This window comes from Impatiens glandulifera, chromosome 9, assembly GCF_907164915.1.
Source record: "Impatiens glandulifera chromosome 9, dImpGla2.1, whole genome shotgun sequence".
NCBI lineage: Eukaryota > Viridiplantae > Streptophyta > Magnoliopsida > Ericales > Balsaminaceae > Impatiens > Impatiens glandulifera.
The window spans coordinates 21,969,019-21,991,277 of NC_061870.1; the positions used below are offsets into that span (position 1 = coordinate 21,969,019).

At 30.9% G+C, this 22,259-nt stretch overlaps 1 protein-coding gene and 1 pseudogene across 1 annotated transcript; both read right to left on the reverse strand.

Annotated features, from left to right (window-relative positions):
- Window positions 1-733: 733 nt before the first annotated feature.
- On the reverse strand, window positions 734-10,247 carry LOC124916015 (annotated as a pseudogene).
- A 4,326-nt stretch (window positions 10,248-14,573) lies between these two features.
- LOC124914827 (serine/threonine-protein kinase 38-like) lies at window positions 14,574-21,183 on the reverse strand. Its single transcript, XM_047455440.1, has 13 exons — window positions 20,849-21,183; window positions 20,269-20,443; window positions 19,533-19,616; window positions 19,032-19,273; window positions 18,695-18,923; window positions 18,016-18,095; window positions 17,741-17,825; window positions 16,849-16,980; window positions 16,303-16,416; window positions 15,631-15,678; window positions 15,055-15,139; window positions 14,903-14,953; window positions 14,574-14,813 (listed from the first exon to the last, which is right to left on the reverse strand). Exons 1-13 carry the CDS (start codon window positions 21,022-21,024, stop codon window positions 14,710-14,712), a joined length of 1,605 nt encoding a protein of 534 aa, XP_047311396.1. The 5' UTR covers window positions 21,025-21,183; the 3' UTR covers window positions 14,574-14,709.
- Window positions 21,184-22,259: the final 1,076 nt, after the last annotated feature.

Genomic DNA, 22,259 nt, shown 5'->3' on the forward strand with positions numbered 1-22,259 from the left:
ATTCGGTAATTCGAGTCATCCTAGTCTTTAAATAGATGCTATGTTTTACTATGATCCTTACATTCCATTTAAGATTAAGAATAGATGGAATCAAATCGGACTTGTTTTTATCTCTCCTATTTGAGACTCCTAGTCTACCTCTCTGGGCTTTATTGAATCGAAAAATAAGTTTGATTGTCCATCTTTTTCTATATAGATATATAAGACATCATACTTCAAATTGAAGCAATTGGATGTCCAACTCGGGCTTCTATCTAATACAAACGAGTCGAGTAGGTAGATACCTAATTCAACTCAACTCGTTTACACCTCTATCTGTGAAAGGTCATACTAACTTTCTACATTAAAATAAATGAGATATTATTAACAAATCGTTAACAATTTAAATTATTTGATTCTATGATAAAAGTTATATATAATTTAAATATTGTAAATACCAAAAAATACATTACTACAATTTATTAATCATGAATTCATGATCCAAAATAATCTTATAATACCAAGAAAATCACATACCTTGAGTAATTTTTCAAGAAGGTTGACTATAACAAAATACTAATTTTTAAAGATGAATTCAAACATTAAAAGTAAAGAAAAGATGAAAATGATCTGCTTTTGTAACACCATAGTAAAAAAAAAATTCTGCAAAACCATAATATATAACCATACTTGTTTCCACAACAAAACAAAAGTTGAAGAGAAATTTTTTTTTCTTCATGTGGGAGAAGTTGAGTACACAAATAAACCTGATATTATTGTAAAAATCAAATTATGTACAAAGGCATTGTTCTCTGTTGTAAATGTTACAACCAGATTACAATGTTCACTATAATTATAATCCAAAACTTAAGAATTCAATTTTAATGGAGCCTTGGGGAATAACAACAATCATAATAATAATGTACACTCTAAATAAAGAGTGGCCAAATTGACCACCTACCTAGCGGTCAATCTCGATAATCAAATATCTTCCTTCCCCATCAAATCTCCTATATGAGCAGAAATTAAGAAAAAAAACTATTCTAAAACTATATCATATTCAAATCCGCCAGATCGCTCCATTGGAATTTCAAGACCCATGTAGTTCCCCCCATGTCTTGTAACGCATCATCATCGATGTTTAACCATGAAGCAAAATCTTGCCCTTGACCACCGAGATCATCTGGGACACCCAATTATATCCATTCCAGGGAGAGGAAGGTCATTTAAACCATCCAAGTTAAAATCATCGAGGATATCGCCGCTGTTTGTTCCCAAATTGTTCATCTTAGGGCCATTGTTGATCACAGGAGGTGCAGATAGTTGAGTTGATTTCTGCTTAGGTTTGTTTTGGTTTTCGTTCTCCCTTACTACTATTTCCTGATGCAGCAGCAGGTCTACTATTACTAATTCTGGAAGTTCCGTTTTCCCTATCCCTTTCACTTCTCTTTCCTTTTGCACGCTGGAAAGAGAAATTGACAATGCCGAAAGAGACACACCGCCCATTGATCCTCCGGACATCATCCAAGAATAATTCTCTCTTCTTGATTCTGTGGACCAAGTTTACTCCATTTTTAACATGATGTTTAGGGGGGATTGCATCTGATGATGAGTAGATGTCGTGATTGCTGAGAGAAGAAGGACTTTGTTGAGTACTGCTGCATGGACCTGCTGAAACATCATAAATGAGTCTTGATTTCTTTTATGAAACTTTGACAAATCAAATTTGTTTTTTTTTCTTTCCACACACGAAATAAAACATAATGCTGTGAGAAGATCCATTTTGTATGTGTTGTTAGTGTTTGTTTCAAGTTGTGTTCAAGCTTCTGTTTGAATTATAGTTGAACTCTTCTTTAGTTTTTTTTAGAAAACCCGAGATCAAACAAGTCAAGTTTAAGTTATGGGGGCCTGATGGGACATGGAGAGAGCTGTTTGATGAAGGATTTTTTGTTTTTGGAAAAAAATAAGTATTGTTCGATGGAAAAGTGGAATATTTGGGGATATTTGAGTTAACTGATGTAAAATACCTCTTTATTTTTTAATATTTAAATATTATAAAACTAAAAGAAAGGTAATTTAGTATTTTGATGGATGATTTGATTTGGGATATCATTTAACAAGGCTTAAGATTAGAATTTTACGAAGAATTTAAAAGATACATAAATAGTTTACCTGAAAATCTGACTTCCCAAAGAACATACAGGTGTATGAGACACATGTTTGCTAGTTTCACCATCAACGGCAGATCTGGCAGTGCAGGATTCAATAAGAACCACAGAGAACATATCTTTGTATATTTGCTCATTGGAAGCAGCTTCTTCCCAGTATGTTCATACGACGGCATCGATCCCACACACGGTTAATAAAAGAAAGGGCAGCTTGCTGGCCATCTTGCCACTAACAGTTTTCGTACCCCGACAACTCTGTCAAAAAAAAAATAATCAGAAATTATTCATGTCTCTAACAGATAGAGCAAAAAAAAAAAAGCTTTTATCTGCACAATTAAGGCATCTGGACACGATTGGTAGGAAACAATAGTCTCAAAGAACATCAAATGAAATTATAAAAAAGTCTTGTTTGACATAAAAGAGATGTTCAATTTTCAAATTTTCAAGATATGTTAAATGAGAAATAAATTATAGCCACAATTAATTTCTTATTTCAGAATATGAGTAACAGAATAGGGAATTGCTAAGCAAACTCAAGAGGATAGTCAATGTTACAATCACCATATATTTCTCATAGGCCATTGTGATAAGCTTCTCCATCGCACGCTGTTCAAATTCTCTGCATACAACATAATCGGAAGATTAGGAACGTGATACACATAAGAAAAACTGTAATAGGTTTGGAGCTTTACTTTATTTGAGTCTCCCTTGTCTCAAAACCATAGTTTGTAGCCGGCCAAGTATGTCTTTCTTCTTGGAAACCTGTGACAGACCATCTTCAAAGTAAGTAAAAATGTACATAGAATTAAATATGAATGTAATATTTCCTCACAAGAAACCTAACCTTTTGAACATTTTTTTTCAAATCATTCGAATCATGGGCATATTAGAAGAGATAACAGCATTTGAATTAATTTTATATCATCATAACCTCTACCCTTAGAGACTTCCTCCTTTTCCCTCATTCTTTTTGCTTCATATTGTAAAAAGTCTTTTACAAACGTTAATTTTTCAAAAGAAAAAGATATCCAAATAACCCTTTATCCCATCATCAATCACTTCATCGTTCAAATCATAACTAAAATACTATTATAACATTTTAAAATATTAAATACAAAGATATTTTAGTTATTTAATCCAAATAATCCACTTTTTCATCGACCAATGTTGTTATTTTTCCAAAAAAGCTCCGAGTAAAACTAATTAATCTTAAACAACAGAAACATGAGTGTTGGTTTTCTCCTTCTTGTTATGTTTTTAAAGGAAAATATGGGGAGCTTATTGGGATTAAATATAAAGGCATGCTTTGAAGAGACAGATGGAGATTTTATAAAGTTTAAATGCATACTGCAAATGTTATTATCAACTAACAGTACCTTCTCTTGGCACTTGTTCTCTAGACTGCGGATACTTTCACTGAGTTCATCATCACCTAACTGAGCCAAACCAGGCTGAAGATAAAAGAATGGTAAGAATCTAGAAAATAAGGAAACAAGCATACAAAGAATAAATCAAAAATATAAATGTTCAAAAAAAACTTATTTAGGATAACTGACCGCAGATTCTGGATAAACTCCAATGCTTTGCAGTTCCAAGAGAACTCTTTCGTCTAAGGACATCTGATCATACTCAGGTTCCAATGTTTGGTCTGAGATTAAGCCATTTTGTGCCGAATCAAAGTCTGAAGTGAACCCCGTTATAGTTATTTTGAATTTCTGCATGGCTATTATAGCCTGCCTGACATTTTCCCCTGAATGGTTGCTAAAAGAATTGGATGCTAACTCTGTCTCCATATCAGAACTACATCCATAAACATCAGATTCAAGATCTCCATTTTGATCAAGATCTTCTTCTGAAATTAGAGCTGCAATGAGTCTATCGTAAAGGGTGGACTCTTTTGAACTACTTGTTCCCAGATCTAGATTATCAGGTATATGATTGCTGCTTCTCAGCTCATTGATCTCTCTTCCATTTTCCATGAACCCATAGCTAGGTGCAGCATTGGAACTGTTGATCTCTAAAGAAAGAGGAGTCGGTGTTGGTGCAGCAGACTCAAAACCCCCCTTCAAATGAACAATGAAAGATAACACATTTATTTCGCTAGATTCAATCCAACAAATTAAGAAAGCTTCATATTTGGAAAGACTGGCAAGTCAGACACGTAATAATTAGGCCAATTGACGCCATTAAGACTAGGGATGGCAATTTAATCAAGTTTTTCACGCTTTGACAGGTAGTTGACCTGGGATAGTATTTTGCAGCTCTGAACACTAAAACACACAAAACAAATACCATTTTTACCTTATATTTACAATGTCACCAGTATGTATATTTATATTTTATATTTTCTTTTACTATTTTTTATATCAAAATAAACATTTTAGGGATCAAGAAAAATATTTATTTTATTAGTCTATTTATATTATAATTATTTTAGTTAAAATAGAATTTTGTGAAGATAAAAAATACTATTTTTGATGCCTAATATAAGTGGTGCCCCGTGGGATTCCCCGAACTAGAATGAGGCAGGGATGGTGAGTTTATTCAAAAGAAACTTCTCTTATCATTAGTGAGGCAATCATTACATTAGACAAAATGGAAAAACCAGACAGTCATCATGATTTTAAAAAAATATTGTAGAGGTTCAAGATATTAGAGAAAAAATCGATAGCTTATTTAATTATTTGTGAACGAATTACATAATGAAGCTATGCCTTAATTAATTTCCCAATTAGTCATATCACATATGGGTGCAGATTTAAGGCATAGCTTCATTATGTAATTCATTAAAGAATAATAAATAAAATAGCGAAGTTTTCTCTAATTTATCTATCTCTTGAATCTCATACTCCTACAAAAATATTACTAAATGAACAAAATAATGAAAAAAACAATATCATCCTTCACAAGAATCTGTTCCAACCCTTATGAATGGAAGTCTACATAAATGAACCTCCACAACATACTACCAATTTTTAAGTTGTAAATGAAACAAACAAAACACAATGCCATAAAAAGACAGAAATAGAAACAGTTCAAGAAAAACCTGATAACTAAGCCATAACCATTCTACAAGATGTAATATCCACGTAATTCCCGTATTTTCTTGTTGGTGAATATAGTTTACAAATATTGAAGCAGTAACCAGCCTATCATAATTCTCTAACAGAGGCGATTCATTTGAATCCATCTAGTAAGAAAATAAAGGTGCTACCTGTTGTTTTACGAAGGCTATATCTGCATCCGATATTAAACTAAAGAAAGGCTCCATCTGTCTCCAGAATGAACTGGAAAAGCAATTAGCTGCAGCAACAACTTCTACAATATTAACAAAAGTAGTAGATTTATTAAATTCTTCATATCCTCATGTTCTAGTGAGAAATACCAGGATTAGAACGGCAGCAGCAGCAAGTAGCTCCTCGTTCCATCATCAGAACCAACTGACCATAGAGAAGGAATCCATAAGACGATGAGAACTAAAAGTTATACAAGTATTACAGAACAATTTAAAAAATTGTCACCTAGAAAATCTGTAGATGCGTTTATTGTTGAGTGCTTCTGTCCGTGTGTAAGCCCTACGGTCAGAAAGCTTCCTGGTTGGTGGGCGACCTGCTTTGCTGATAGAAAGAAAAAAATGAAACAAACTTCAAAACAGCGAGATTCAAGAAAAATAGCAACAAAATAAGACATACCACAAGTAAAATTATCAATTTTCCATATATCACGTACCTTTCAGACTTATCCCATACCAAGCCTATTGCATTCTTAGCTGTTTGCTATTCCAACCTTACCAAGCTTTCCTGTGGCGATTGGCATGGGAGATCTTGTGATGTATTACCTCTTCCTGGCCGTCCATGTCTTCGAAGATCATCCCCACTAACTAGCTTATTTTTTTCGTGGAGGGCAACACAAGTGGAGGATTCTGAGCACTCTGACAAACTTTCTCATCCATCTCGTCAGACTTCTTCCCCTTCTCTCTGTATTTGGTCTCAGCAGCTCCCTGACTCTTCACTCTCTGACAATGCAGTGGAAGATGTGTAATCAGATTTACCCTTCAACTTGTTGAGGAGAGTTACCAAGTGAATGTCTTGAATGACTTGACACGGTCTCACTAGCAGTCATGTTGGTTACAGCATCCATAGGCAGAATGATCGTCAGTATTGGAGACTACAGGGACCAAATTTGATCTTCTAGCCATCCGGGAGATCTTCTGTGGCCTTTGACCTGCCCAGTTAGCAACTGGCGGTGATGAAGACCTTGCTGATGGCATGCGTTTATGATGGTTAATGCCAGTTGTACAGGAAGCTTGTTTGTACATTGAGAAACCTCCCAATCATCGAAACTTGCTCGCTGAACGACTTGTGACAGCTTTGGTACAACATTTGAAGCTGACCGTGGAGCTCGAGCAGAATGATTTATCTTATTACTTGTTGTAGGACTCGTTGAATTGAAGTCATCTCTAGCAGTCGCCCTACATATGATGGTAATAGAAATCACAAACAATTAAATACTTGAATGCATTAGGAGATTAGAGAAATTCATAACAATCTATTGCGACAAGGTAGAGAAGTGTGAATGAATTGTGAAGTAAAATATGTTGCATACTTGCTAACAGCTCTGAAGTTCATTTTTTCCTTGTTTAAACTTGAAGGGCGTTCCCTTCTATCATGCAGAAGGGAATTGTTGTCCTGATCAGACCGGGAATTGAGGAGCGTATGGATGTCCACTTGGTTGTGTTGCACTTCAATCTTTCCAACTCCAACTGCAGCATTAGAAACTCCTAATCTGTATTGAGTTATAAGAAAATTAGTGCAAGAGACAAATATTTAACTAAGAACCAAACATCATCATAGAAGACAAAGACTAACTCAATACACCAATAAACTATTGTTACTTTATGAAGAGGAGGAGAATGTATTCCAAAATGTACTATGTATTCAAAGGATAAATCTATGAAAGTTGCAGATGGCTTCTAAGAAGATTGCATATGAATTAAGTTCATATGCACTAGGAGACACCAAAATGAATGGCCCTTTCAACCTGCAGATACTCTCATTATAAAAACTCATCGGAGGGAGAATGAAATTCCAGAATGCCCACAAGTATACAAAGGAGAAATACATGCAAAGCTGCAGCTGGCTTCTAAGAAGATTGCATGAATAAGTCCATATGCACTAGGAGAACACCTAAAAATGGCCCTTTTAATCTCATTTACATGCCTTCCTTTCTTCCCATCTACATTTTTCGGTATAATAAATTAATCTCACATGGTCTACACTGGAAATGGATAATTGATGATGTCAAGCCTTCAAATGAAATTAACATTTGCAAAAGTATACAAATAACTTACACACAGCAGCTTCATAAAGAATAAAAATGTCTACAACACACATTTTAAAGCTTTTCTTATAGATAGATAATAAAGAAGTTATTAGCACAGCATTAGCTAGCAGTACCTTGATCCATGGGGATCATTTACCCTTGACCGTGCTCAGAACCAACTTCTGCGGATGCACTCCTTGCTTAGGTTCCCTGTAGCCATCATTGGCTTTTGAAGTCCCTGTACTTGAAGCAACATCAGGCTTTATGCCAGATCGTTTTTCTTTATATTCGATTTTTCCCAGCCATCATGCCAACTGAAAGACTTCGATCCTCCCCTAGAGCTGCTCCACTATTTGAAGATCTTAACCTTTCTTTGTCTTTATCTGTATTGCCAGATGGTCTAGCTGGAGTGTTCGGACGCACTTCATTCTATGGCAATCAAAAGTGCACAGTTAAATACTCTTTCAAGACAAAACTTGAAGATTTATTAATTTACCAATAACAGTTTTCTTGGATATTGTCCACTCAATAAATTATTTTGTTGATATATTCTATTGATAAGCATTAATATTATCAAAATGGTTAAATTATTTAAAGATACACATTAAAAGAACAAAGAATCTACAATATACTAACTTATTCGATTTTCTTATAATTAGTTTAATTAAATAAAAAAAGTTATGTCTCGCTTTTGTATCTAAATCTATACAGTTCATGTGCTAATCCTCGTAAAAACTATTCAGTGCACAGAATCGATTGTAGCTATCCCACCACACAGAAAAATATATGAGGGGAGAAGAAGGGTGAAAAAGTGGGCCCTACATGTATCATGGCAATGTAAAAGTAAGTATAAGAGGATGTTTTTGCAAATAAGCACATCATAAACAACTTGACTACAATTTTAAGAAAACTGTAGGGACAAACCTTCATATCTACCATAGAAGTTCGAGTGCGCTTGCTTGGGATGGGAAGTTTGGTCTTCTCGTCAGATCTTTGTGACTCAAGCTCAAAACCACTAGTTGTAGCATGACTTTGGGACCCCATCTTACCCATTCCAGAGTTTAAGACAGATCGATCACTAGAAAGAAAGGCATTGGACCTATCAGAAGTCAAAGCATCTGACCGTGATCTTTTTCTTGAGGTAACGCTTGGGAAACACTTGTTCATGACTGACAAGACATCAGTGAAGATCTTGATGCGCTCTCTGTCGCAAAAATGCAACTTCATAAGCTAAATACAGTTTCTCATCTATTCTAGAAACAAAAAGAAAGAAAAAAAAGTGTACCTAGCTTTGATAGAGCTTACACGCACACCAGCCTTAAGCCGCTTAAGGTCATCAAGAGAGGGAGATTGCAGTTTCCCTTTCAAAGGACCTGATGGAGAAGCATCCGGTGGAAGGCCAAATGCAGCATTTGCAATTTGCTTAAACTCCAATCGCCTATTAAATTTGTGATCCACAGCCATAGACTTCAGATCAAACCGCAGGCACTGTAAAAAGCTCACTACATCTTGACTTGTACTCGTACTACTAGAAGTGCCTCTTGACAAGCTTGAGAGAGATGATATACTCGGATTTTCAACATTCTCTCTGAGCTTCCCAAGTCGATCTAATGAAGCGGACAAGAAGGATCCGCGCGGTGTATATAACTGCCTATCAGGGCTACTAGTAGATGCTGCCATAGAACCTGCTTCCACACACGTTCTGTGCAATATGCCCAATAAAGACAGTATTGCATGACAATATACAAAGATGCACATCAATGAACCAACTTAAAATCTTTCACGAGAAGATCAAAGGAGATTAACCTGTAAACATAAGGAAGTAAACTCACTTCCCATTAAAGAACATCAATCAAGCTAGCTAGCTAGTTTACGATAATCAGTAATATTAACTTCTTATCTTCAACTACAAGCTAACTCGTGTCCTCATAATAACAATACGATCACACATAAAAAAAAGTTCTTCACCAACCACATTATCCAATGGTAAATTAATTTCTAACTTCAGATGCAATATCAGGATGTGATCTATAACAATGATTATCCTATCAACTACTACTAATAATACTACAAACATGATCCTTCATCCACATGAAGAAAAAGACTAAATTCATTAGTTTGATCAGCAAACCCAACTCAACAACTAAGTTCATCTCTCATTTATATATATAAAAAGGCATTGCCTTGATTACATTCTCAGTTCGATTTAAAGACAAGTAACAGATACAACTAAACATATCTAATTGAAAACCCATCAATTAAAAACCCTAAGAGCTTCAACAAAGAAGCAGAAAACCTAGATTCATATCTGGAATGAAATTAACAAAAGAGTGAAGCCCTTTAAGCTGATTTTACGAAAATTAAATCTGAAATACAAAGATATAACAACATATGAAGAAGAAGAAAAACAGACAACATCGTATATATATATAATTATAACGATATATGTATGTATATATGTATGTACCTTTAGTTGTCAGCTAAAAATCTGTTTAAATATTGGTTTTATCTGGTCGTAAAGCTGAATCGATAGCAAAGTATGATGAATCGCGAAGGTTGGTTTGAATTCAAGAGAAAGAATCCAAAAACAAATGAATTTGAGTTCGGAGCTCGAAATCGAAGACAGCCATGGAGGACGAAAGCGTCCGGTGTGTTATGATCGGCAAAATGCGCTGGCTTTATATCAGAGTACCATTTTGTCCATGGTTTCTCCTTCCATGGCCGACATCTGCCACTGCCCATCGGGGGTAATTTCGGTATTTCGTTCCCGAGTCGGCTTCAACGGCTCCAACTTTTTTTTTTTTTTTCTAAACATACCCAAATATAGAATTTATCTTAAATAAAAAAAATTTATCTTACTTTCTTCTTAATTTTTTATTATAATTATAATTATTTTAATTTTATTTGAAAGTACAAATATTTTATAAATAATGATTTAGATTATTGTTTGATATTTTGTTACATTTTATATATAAATTATTTTATAAATCATTATTAGATTATTATTGTTATGAGTATACATATTTTATAAATAATTGGAAGATGTATTATGACTTTTTATCACCATTGAAATTATAAAATTTTATAATAAATTTTTAGATACATTATAGGCTTTGATATGGTAATTGATAAAGAACATGGACTTATATCTTAGATTTCTCGATACTTATGTTATTATATGATGTTTTTTGGTCAACTTTTCGTATTACTATACTTTCCTTTTTCTAGAAAGATAAGAATATATGCGATAAAATAAAGCGGACAAAAAAAAATAAGATACGCGTTTCTGTAATATATAACATAATATTCTAAATCATATTTTAGTTTTTAAGTCATATTCGTTTGACGCTTGTCACTTGTCATTCATCCAATTTGGGTGAATCGACTATTGCCCCAATGGGTGAATATCAAGTGCGGATCGAATCCTTTATTCAAAGCATGATCTATATGGCTTTATTTTGTCCCCATGGGTGAATATTAACGAATCTATAAGGAACTTGGTAAAATGTGACTTTCCTTGAGATTGCAATCTATTTGATTCAAAATTCATATTTGATATTTATGAAATTGATTATTCACCTGTAAAAATAACATTCATATCTGAATCTATGGTTAGGTCTATATATTTTTTAATGAGATTTATTATCATACTTTACATGTATTCGAAAATTTAAAATATGTCAAATGTTTTGAATTTCTTAATATAACGAGATCTTTGCCTTTATCTAGGATCAAGTTACCCTTAAGTTGAAGTAAAAAGATCTATTCATATTTGTATCTTTCATTTACTTAGTATTTGTTTGTGAATTTCTTACCACACTTATGGTTTGCATTTGGATATAGAGTGACTTGGTTTATACTTAGTGGCATTTTTCGGGTTTGTATCAGTGCAATTGAAAATTGACTCAACATTCCAAGGGTAAGAATTTGTTTTCATTGATTGTTGAATCAACATGATAGATTGAATCATTCTAAAAAATCTAAAATCTTCATATGATTCTTGAATTATCTTCTTTTAACTTATTCTAAAAAAAACTATTGATCTTCTTGATTGGCCTTTAAGATTATTATTTGTACATTTTTCTATACATTTTTTAAATTTCAAATTATTTGCTTGCCCTACAAGATGATCAGATGATCACTTTTCCTCGAAATAAAAAAATTATCATTACTATAACATATTTTATAAGTTTGTTTATTATTCATTTCAACTTTTTATTTTATATTTTAAACTTAAAACGCTCTAAATGACTATTTGGTCTCTTAAAAATAGTTTTTATCAATTAATAGTGAGTTAATTTATTATTAAAATATTAATGATAAATTCATTACATTTAGTTTAACAAATTAATTAAAATATTTTTTAATTTTTTATAATTTAAATGTTAGTTTAAAAAAATGAAATTAGACCAGTTAGAAGTAAAATCTATTTGTTGTAGTGAAATAATAACTTAAATTCTATAAGGTAATTTCAAAATATTTTAATAAATATTAGTATATTTTCCAAAAAGAACAAAATCTTATTTAGAAAATAATTTGGAATTATATTTACTATATAATATAAATAAAATTTTACTTAATATGATATTATATATTTTATAAATTAAACTAATAATAACTGGTAGTAATAAATTTTAATCTATGTAAAAAAATATGGTCAAAATGTTCTAACTTTCCTTTTAATGCTTAAGAAGAAATTAAAGAGGGTTACCAGAGTTATCAATTTTGATTTTTAAATATAGTATATTTATCATAAAGAAATCAAAATCTTATTTTGAAAATAATCTACCATTATATTTACTACAATTAATTTTAAAAAAATATATACAAATAATTAGTAATCATAAATTTAATCTATGGTCAACAAATTCAACTATCCTTTTAATGCTTAACGTTGACTAATTTCTAGATTGTTTTAAAAAAAAATACTAACTTTGTCAACTAAGTTTATTTTAAATATTATTAGATTAAATATTGAATAATTATTTTTATTAATAATATGAAAAACAAAATATTTATAAATATAAAAGTATATTAAATTTAAAATGAATAAGAAATATATTTGAGACTTATTTAATTTTATTTGGTTAATCTTATAATTTCAATATGAATTGAATTTAAAGTTAAAATAATAATTTCTTTTAACTCAAATCATTTTGTTTAGAATTTTATCTAACAAACAAAAATGAGAGTTTGTATGACTCACTATTTATTTATAATATTAGCTTAATTAGAAACATCAACCAACTTTAAATATTTTTGTTTGTATGTAAATAACATTTAAATAGTTATATATTAATTTTTACTATTAATTATCTACAATACTAAAAATGTATGTAAATATAAGGAAAAGTTTTTGTTATGATTTTGTTAGTCTCATTAAATATTGTTTATTCAGTGCAATTCAAATCATTTCAAATAATTACTATTTATAAATTTTATTTATCTGTTATTGACTATTACCTTTTATTTGATTAATTATTTTAGTTTAAAACATATACCATGTATATTTGAATAAAATCTCAGGTAAAGTAAAATTTATGTTAGTTCTCCTTAATTAAAAAAAAATACATCTCTTATGTCACAATGTAATTATGTAAGGTCATGATAAATAAGAACAAAATTAAGATTTTCAGTGGACGGATTTAAAAACACAATTTGGGATATGCTTAAAAAAATAATTCAAAATTATAATAAAACGAATGGATTAACGAATGAATTAAACGTAAATTTATCCATTTTTGTATGAATTAAAATAAAATAGTGAATTATTTTATTTTTATTTTTAAATTATAGGATTTTGAATAATTTATTATCTAAAAATTATTTCAATGTCACCTAAATTACCATCCATTTTAAGGTGTTTGTAACCATATTTATTATAAATAATAATCAAAAAAACAATTTGTTAACATAGGTATATATAATTAAGATAAATTTCATAAAAAAAATGTTCTCAATCAAATTTATAAAAAAATAATAGGAAAAAAGTTTTATTTAACGTATGTATTTGCATCTCATTAAAAAAACCTATTAATTTTTAAAATATTATTTCATTTTTTATTTTATTTATCATCATATTTATTTTTAATACATATTTATTTTATCTTTTTTATATTCGTCATATACTGTAGTTATTCAATTATTTTTTATTAAAATAAATTTATAATATTCTTTTAACATAAATAAAAATAAAATCTTTCTAACTTAAAATCATTTAAATTGAAATAAATTTATATTTCAAATATTATAAAATAATTTAATAAATAAATTAGTTTGAACATCTCTATTCAAATAAAAACTAAAAATTTATATTATTTACAAATTTACTCAATTTATCTTATACACAAATGAATATCGGATATCTAATATATATAAAAAATTATATAAATGATAAACATTTTTTAAAATTATATAATTTCACGAATATTAACATAATATTTTAATATTTTGTACTAATTATATAAATTCTGTATATATATATATATATGTTAACAATAATATATATATATATATAATATATATATATATATATATATATATATATATATATATATATATATATATATATATATATACTTTTAAATTATTTATAAAACTGAAAAATTGAGTAATAAAAAATAAATAAATAACTAAAAAAAGAAGATAATAAAATAAATTAAAATTTAATAGTTAATTTATCAATTTTATTAATAGGTGATGAATTCTTATTTGAATATAAAGAATTAATTATTAATAATTTATCAAAATATATTTATAATATAATAAAAAAATATTTTAAATTCAAATTAATTTAAATATAAATATTTTTAATATGAAAAATAAATAAAATATAAATTAATTTTGAGATAAAAGAGAAAGAGAGAATATATATATATATATATATATATATATATATATATATATATAAATTAATAATGTGAATAATTAATTTTATATTAAAGGCTAAATAAATTAATTTTTAATAGTATATAAGTTAGTTATACAAGTTCATAAGTCTAAATAATCTTCTAACCAAAATGTCTTAAATAAATAAAACATTTAAGTATTATTACAGCACATTGATGATTAGATTAGTTCTGTAACATGAATAAAATATATTCTAACTTTATATTGGATTTACTGAAAGTGCTCCCACTATTTTATGTACATTCTGAAATTGGAAGCTTATGGATAGTTGTATATATTAACAGAGCTAGAATAGTAAAAGCATACCAGTTTTGGTAACACCAAAGTTTATTTACAGAGACATGTTGCTAAAAGCCCCCACCGACGAAACCCGAGTTACAGTTTCAGCATCATTGACTGTATGAGAAGAAGAAGAATATTCGATTCCAGAATCGTCTGCATGATTATAGATATAGTATTACCAAAACAAGAACAAGTAATAAATGGCATTAGATATTTATAGTAGAGATTATGGAATGAATTACTGAAATATGAATCTGTTGATTTGCGATTTGGTGCTGTGCTACTCTTCACATCTGTAGTAAAATTATGATTACCCTATTAATTATGCAATAAAATTGATATTTTCTTTTTGAAATCAGAAAAATCACAGGAAAATGGAAGATAGGTCACATACCACAAGAGCGACGGAAACCTTTGACAGCCTCAAAGTTCTTGTAAGTATAACCAACAAAGCTTAACTCATCTGCTGTCATCAACATCTGCTCAAAGGTTGGAAAATGGAGTGTTTTTAAACAATGATTTCATGTATGGAAGACAGAATAAAGAGAAATTCAATCACAGCGAATAAAGATAAAACATTTTTGATAAATTAAACACTTTAAACTTCAGATTTGGTTAGTCTTTTTTTCTGGATATGTTCTGAAATATAACATAGACATGCACTTATCCAAGGTTGAGGAAGGGGTGTCGGTTAAAAGGGTAATGAGATCTCCTTTTGAGGTAAGTTACGATGGTCTGGTGATTTTTTTTTAAAGATATACTACCCTAATAATAAATGAAAAAAAAGAAGATAAATACCATCCTACTTTTGAAAGATAAATACTATGGTAATAACCTATAAATAAGTATAATCATCATAATACTATTATTTCAGAACCCTAGTCTCCATTCCGTATCACAGTCATATGAAATCATTCATACAATGTTATTGTGCTTTAAAGCTTGTTGTAACAAGATGAATAATACTAACCTTTCTTAAGGGACCAGAACCATTTCTTGCGATTGCTGGAGAATCCACCTGGCCATAATTAGAACTTCTCATGAATTGAAATAGAAAGCATAATGGACCTCAGCAAGGGTTCCAAGAGTATATCGGGGGGGGGGGGGGGGGGGGGGGAAGGTTGATAAGCATCACTTCACGATGATCTAATCTAACAAATAATCTGAATCATGATTAAGAAAATAATCTGGAATATGATAATAAACAAAAAAATCACACTATAAACTAGGTCATGATCAAGATAATAATTTTTACATCAATTGAAGCCAAAAATCACACTATAAGTTGGATAATGATCGAGAAAAAATCTTATACGATACAAAGAAATCAGTTCTAATTTTAACTTTAGAAGTTTTTCAATGGATCGTGATGGTGACAAAATATCAATTTCCAAAGACTCATTATGTGCTCATGTTAGTGAAATGAACAAAAGGTAAAACACAAATAGCATTCTAACCTAACAAGCTTATGAATGAAGAAAATTGTTTTTTTTACGAAAAAAAGGGTCAACTTTTGATTAAAGAGAGGGTGAACTCGAGGTGCGACCCCTTTTGTAAAGAGAATGAAGAAAATTACTGATAAAGAGATTAAGAAAAACAATGGCCTGTCATTTTTCTAGCTGGTAGTCAAATATAATAATACCTCATCAAATTTCATGAAATTTTGAGTATCAAGTTCCCCATTGATCTCCGGTTTAAATGCTGCATCCATTTCATATAGTTTATCCCACACGATATCTTTGAACCAAGGATGTTTCTGATTCAATTCAATAAAATGTGAAAAGTAAGGCATGTATAATCATGGTTAATAAGACCATACCAAAGAAGATAAAACATGATATTTTTAAAATAAAAAACATCACATGATTTATAAGGCATGCAATTTTAAAACTCCCTGTTTAAAACTATTTTGATGAAGTTGATATTTTGTTTTGGTATATACATTTTTTCCATCTGTATTATGACCTGGAAAAATATACATTTATTATATTTGTCAAAAATCACAATTGATCTAGGAAACAAACTGGACCATGATCTTGAAAAAATTATCTATACTCAAGTAAAAATCACACTATAATCTAGATGACCCAAAAAATAATCTTTATACCAAATGAAGCAAAAACAGTCGCACAATAATCTGGATCATGCTTGACAAAATAGCAGTTTCCAGGATAGGCTCAAAACATACTTTTATTTCATGTGCCCCATTTGTACCTATCCTATGTTCAACATCACAAAGCAATCTGCAAATAAGATCTTTTGCTTCAGGAGTTAATCTAGCATCCTCCTTGAATTTTAGATGATTCCTCCAATGCACTATCTGACAAAATAAGCCCACAAACAGAAAGACGTAATCACCATATAACATTTAAGGATAATATTTCATATATCATACTTAAACATTAACATAAAGAGGAAACATGACTGCAAATGGAATCTAAAGACTGAAATATAGTTCTCTGAAGTGACAATATAGATATTCTGAGTCTAACGTGAGCTCCATCTGACACTCCTATTGAATAGACTAGTTCAAGATCATCATGCACATATTTACAACTTGAAAATGATTTAAACAGCAAATATGTTGGTGGGCCGATGAGAATCAGAAGTTGAAAGAAATTGAGTTAAGAATTGTTCCTTTTCGGGTTGTAAGTAAAGTAAGGGTGCGTTTGATAAAACTGAACATTAAGTGTTGAATACTAATTCTTAAGTGTCCAATAAGTAAAGAAAATATTTAATTAAATTTGAAGTATTTATAATGTAAATTGATTTTATCAAATATAAAATTAATGTTGGGAAACTACTTAAAGAATATTTTACCCTTATAATCGTGTAATTGATTAATTTTCATGGTTAAAATTGCCTTTTATACACTCTAACTAGATTACTGAGTTAAGTCATTTCTAGCTTACTGAATTAAGTTGGGTTTTTAACATAATATATTTTAGCTTAATTGAGCTTAATCTAAATAATTAAGTGATAATAAATAACAATTATCAAATTAAGCACTTATTCGTTTAGATTAAGTGATAAGTTGTGTTATCAAACATGATAACTGATTGTAACTGTAGATTACTCACCTTTCTACATGTGGTTATTGGATCATCTGAGTAGAAAGGAGGGTAACCAATAAGCATTTCATACATTATAGCACCAAGAGACCACCTGGAAACAACAAATTCAATCAGAAAAAAATATGATGAAATGCTGAGAAAAAAGGTCTTTCCCAAGTTATAAAACACCTAAGTACAATCTACAAGAAGTTTATTGCTAGAGGTTCTGTTTTAATCTTAGGATGATGACAGAAATCCTTCCAACATATTTGAAAAAGCATCATTGTTGTTTATCTACTAACCAATCACACTCTTTGCCATAACCCTTTTTTAACAACACTTCTGGTGCAATATAATCAGAGGTTCCAACAGTTGAAAAGGCCTGTAAACAGGAAGACAATAAAATAATTAGAGCCTCCAAATAACAGCTAACGATTGGAAATTATAACATTTTATTGGAAGATCATCCCCTTATTCTATGGTGGACGATTTGGAAAGAGCACAATAGAAGGAGTGAAGGACATTTAAAGAAAGGGTGAGAAAAGAGAGGATGAAGGGCTTGGCACAGGGTTTGACAATTTGATCTAATAGGAATCTAACTCATTTTTCATTGTTAATGTGCTTTCATTTTTTTTTCATCACTGTAAAATGATTGCATCTCGCTTCCATAACTCTTAAAAAACATTTAATACAAAATGACCCTTTTAAAAAATACAAGATAAGGGAACTCAAATGCTACTATTATGATAATGGTTGTTAACATTCTTCTGAAAACAAAAGACAAACAATAATTGGCCTCCATCATTTTCAAGACGAGATAATTGCATGCCCTTGAATGATGGAGCTTAGTGATGATTACATAATCCTCTTGGACAATTAATGAGATCAAGCTACCCCAGGGATTCAATATTCTAATTAAAGCTCCACTATTCAAAGTTGCAGAATAGAAAATCTGACAACCAGTAGAACATTTAAACATACCAAAGTCCTTCTGTTCATTTGCCAATGTTGCAGTTGTTCATTGGAGGTTTTCATGCAATTACCATCCCTATCCCCATTAGCCATTGATTCTCTAGCACTCCCATTTCCATGAATCTCGTTTTCTTTTATAGGAGATAAATGCGAATAGTCGAGAGGCTTGCAAAGACCAAAATCAGAAAGCTTCATATGACCATTCTTATCCAATAGTAGGTTGTCAGGTTTAATATCCCTACAATTGTTTACAGTGGAAGAAAAGAAGTTAAACTAAAAAATTGCAAGAGTGAAGCGCCAATATATTGTCGAGTCTTAGCATGGCATACTTTGAAGACGGACCGACCTGTGAATGTAGTTGTGCTTGTGTATAGATTCTATAGCAAGACAACATTGAGCAACATAGAACCGTGCTACAGTTTCTGTTAAAGTTTCTTCTCTAATCAGCAAAGTCATAATGTCACCTCCAGGTAGATACTCCATTACTAGATACAAGTACTCAGCATCTTGGAAGGAATAATACAGTTTCACTATGAAATGGCTGACAACCTCCGCAAGTAAATTCCTCTCAGATCTAACATGTTCGACCTGCAGTAAAAGTAAAATTGACAAACTCTAACATATTCCTGCTAGCAAATCAGAAGAAATCGTAAAAAAGGGTAAAAGTATGAAGTAGTGCTATATAACTTTCTTGTTAGAAGGATGGTTTCGGTTTCATCAGACAACATAATGACGGTTTCATCTTCAATTAAAAAAAAAAATTACAAGCACTATGGCTTGTAGTGAATAAAACAGTGTTACACCATGACGAAATACGACTGTAGATAATCGATTACATCTGTCTCACCTGTCCTCTACTAAGCATTTCTGACTTTTTCAATTTTTTCATGGCAAATATGTTGGCTGATTTCTTCTCCCGACACAGTGTAACCTGTGAAACAGTTTCGTGAAGCATCAGACAACTCACACTAACAATCTGAATGCTGAACAGCTGAAGGAACAACAATTAATTTATTGTGTGAATAGAAATACAAGAAAGACATGGCTTAAGGCCATAGGCACCGAACAAAAATAATTCTTTGTATCAGATAATTTGCCTTGAAATTTCCCGAGCCAGCAAGAAGCTGTTCACATAGAAGAAATAGGAAAAAAAACAGGAAAAAGGTCGAGGTATCTCTTCAGAATATTGCAATTTTATTTATATGATCTGCAGCATTGCAAAAACCATCTATCAAAAGCAGAAACATGTGAATTTAACAACTGTTTCTAACAACCTGATTGCAAAATGCTAAACCCCAGAAGCTTTCAAAAACATTCAAAATTTATAACGGTTTTCGTTTTCTCTTTTTGAAAAGAGGATCAACTTTTAGTTGAAGAAATAAATTGAATGCGGGTTGTGCTCATTTAAATACAAAAAGGAAGAGAAACAAAGACAAGATAAGTAAAGTTAAATGCAAATCAAGCCCAAATAATCCCATCCTGTGCAAATTCTTCCAATTTTATAACTTTTCCAGTGAACTCATATTATCTTGACAACAGTCACGTAAGAGAAAGAAATGTATATGCACGATACTAGTCCATACCTCTCCAAATGCTCCTCTACCTATGACAGTTAAAAGCTCAAAATCATCAACACAAATCCTGTTCCGTTTTAGTCGTATAAACTCAGTCTCTTTCTGCTCCAACTCTTTCCGTAGATTTTTCTTTTCGTCTTCTGGTAAATCCAAGGAAGCTATCTTTTGTTCAAGAATAGAACGCCTGGGATTTTTGTAGTAAAAAATGTCAAAAGAAGCAGACCAGATGAAAAAATAAATCTGCAAACCATAATGATGAAGACACTCTTTGATGAAAACATAAATGCTGGAAAGTGATCGAGTGAAGTCCAAATATGGCGGAAGAAAGAGCTTACATGCAATCATGTTGATTTCTATGATACAGTTCCTTAGCTAACATCAGCTACATATAGTTCAATCTCATAGTGATTCAATCTCATAGTGATTCAATCTCATAGATGAATGAATACTAAAGGAAGGCAAAAATGCAGTTGATTGTACTGTATAAATGCATATTAAGGATATGAAACTTTCCAAATCAATCATATATAGAGAACATAATCTATTCCGTTGCAATTAATGAACGAATTTCACGATAATGAAAATTTACCGCTCTTTTCGTTGTTGGATATGCTTCATAGAAGACTTATAGTGACTCTCGATAAATTGTTTGGCGACAGCGACCTTCTTTCTAGTCAAGCTCGAACCAAACTGCTGCTCATCTTCCTCCTCCTGGACCTCCTCCGGTTCGTCGCCGGCGTCGTCGTCGTCTTCCTGATTCTTCATAGCTACAGATAGATTGATACCTTGTTCACCGTCGCCGGCGTATCAATCTTTCTCGCACTATCCCTCTGTCATTCCATCATCATCATCATCATCGAGGAAAAGAGAGATGAAAGAATGAACCGAAATTATTCATTGCAATTCTACCACCACCGGACGCGTGGCGGTTCACGCAAACCGGTATCCCAAGGTTAACGAGCGGATGCATTTCACAACGGAACATTTTTATATGGAGAAAAAGTCATATTTGCCCTCCAACTTATTTTCTAAGATCAAAAGAATTCTTAAGCTTATAAATAATAGCAAAACAAAATTAAAAAAATATATAAACAAAATAAATTTAATAAAAATAGATTATTTTAAAGTTTAAAATTCTTAATAAATCACGAATAATATATTAAAAAAAAATAGAACACATACATTCTACATTTTATTCACTTCGATAAAACAACTTATCTTCTCATATATTTCATCACATATTTTTTCTCAATGAACAACTCATCTCGTGACCTTACACTTTCATTTTGGTCAATCAAATATTTGATTCATATTTTTTAACATTTAACATCGTGACCTCACATTTTGGTCAATCAAATATTTGATTCATATTTTTTAACCACTTTCAATTGTTACCGGCTTATTATCCCTCGGCAAACCACGTCCTAATAACACTTGATTAAAAGTTGTACTTGTTTTGTTGGGTTGTAAGTTCGAAATATACATATATCATTTTTAATTTTATTTTTAACCGTTTTAAATTTATGGGCGGATCAACCTACAATCCGACTCAAATATTTATTTACTCTCACACATATATTTAAATTAACCACAACTCTCGACACAGCAATCCAGACACTTTGAGCATCATTATATATAAGGAGATGAAAGAGTGAGGGACGTTATGCAACTACTCCATAGCGCCCCCCACCTGTCAGGTACGTGAAAAAAATAAGTCACTTTGAAAAAAAAATTATCATGTAAAAATTTAGAGAGAGAAAGTTAGAGAGACTAAGCCATATTCGAGACAGAATGCTCCCGAACATGGCCTTGTTAATGTTCGAGATAGAATCTCCAGAATATGACTTTCTCTCTTCAACATTTTCTCTCTAATTTTTTACATTTATAAATTTCTCGCTAACTTTTATATTATAATTTTTTTTCATCGTGTCTTATCTTTTTCACGTGCCTGCCAGGTGGAGGTCGTTGAAGAGTCGATGCCCCAACGTCGTTTTCCCTAT

Excerpts from the sequence above, each read along its gene's own strand:
- LOC124914827 (XM_047455440.1), bottom strand. The coding sequence starts at position 21,024 with ATGAAGAATCAGGAAGACGACGACGACGCCGGCGACGAACCGGAGGAG. Across the intron at positions 19,617-20,268 it reads GTAGAGGAGCATTTGGAGAG|GTTACACTGTGTCGGGAGAA; the intron begins GTATGGACTAGT and ends ACTGTTTCACAG. Across the intron at positions 14,814-14,902 it reads ATCAACAGATTCATATTTCA|ACGATTCTGGAATCGAATAT; the intron begins GTAATTCATTCC and ends ATAATCATGCAG.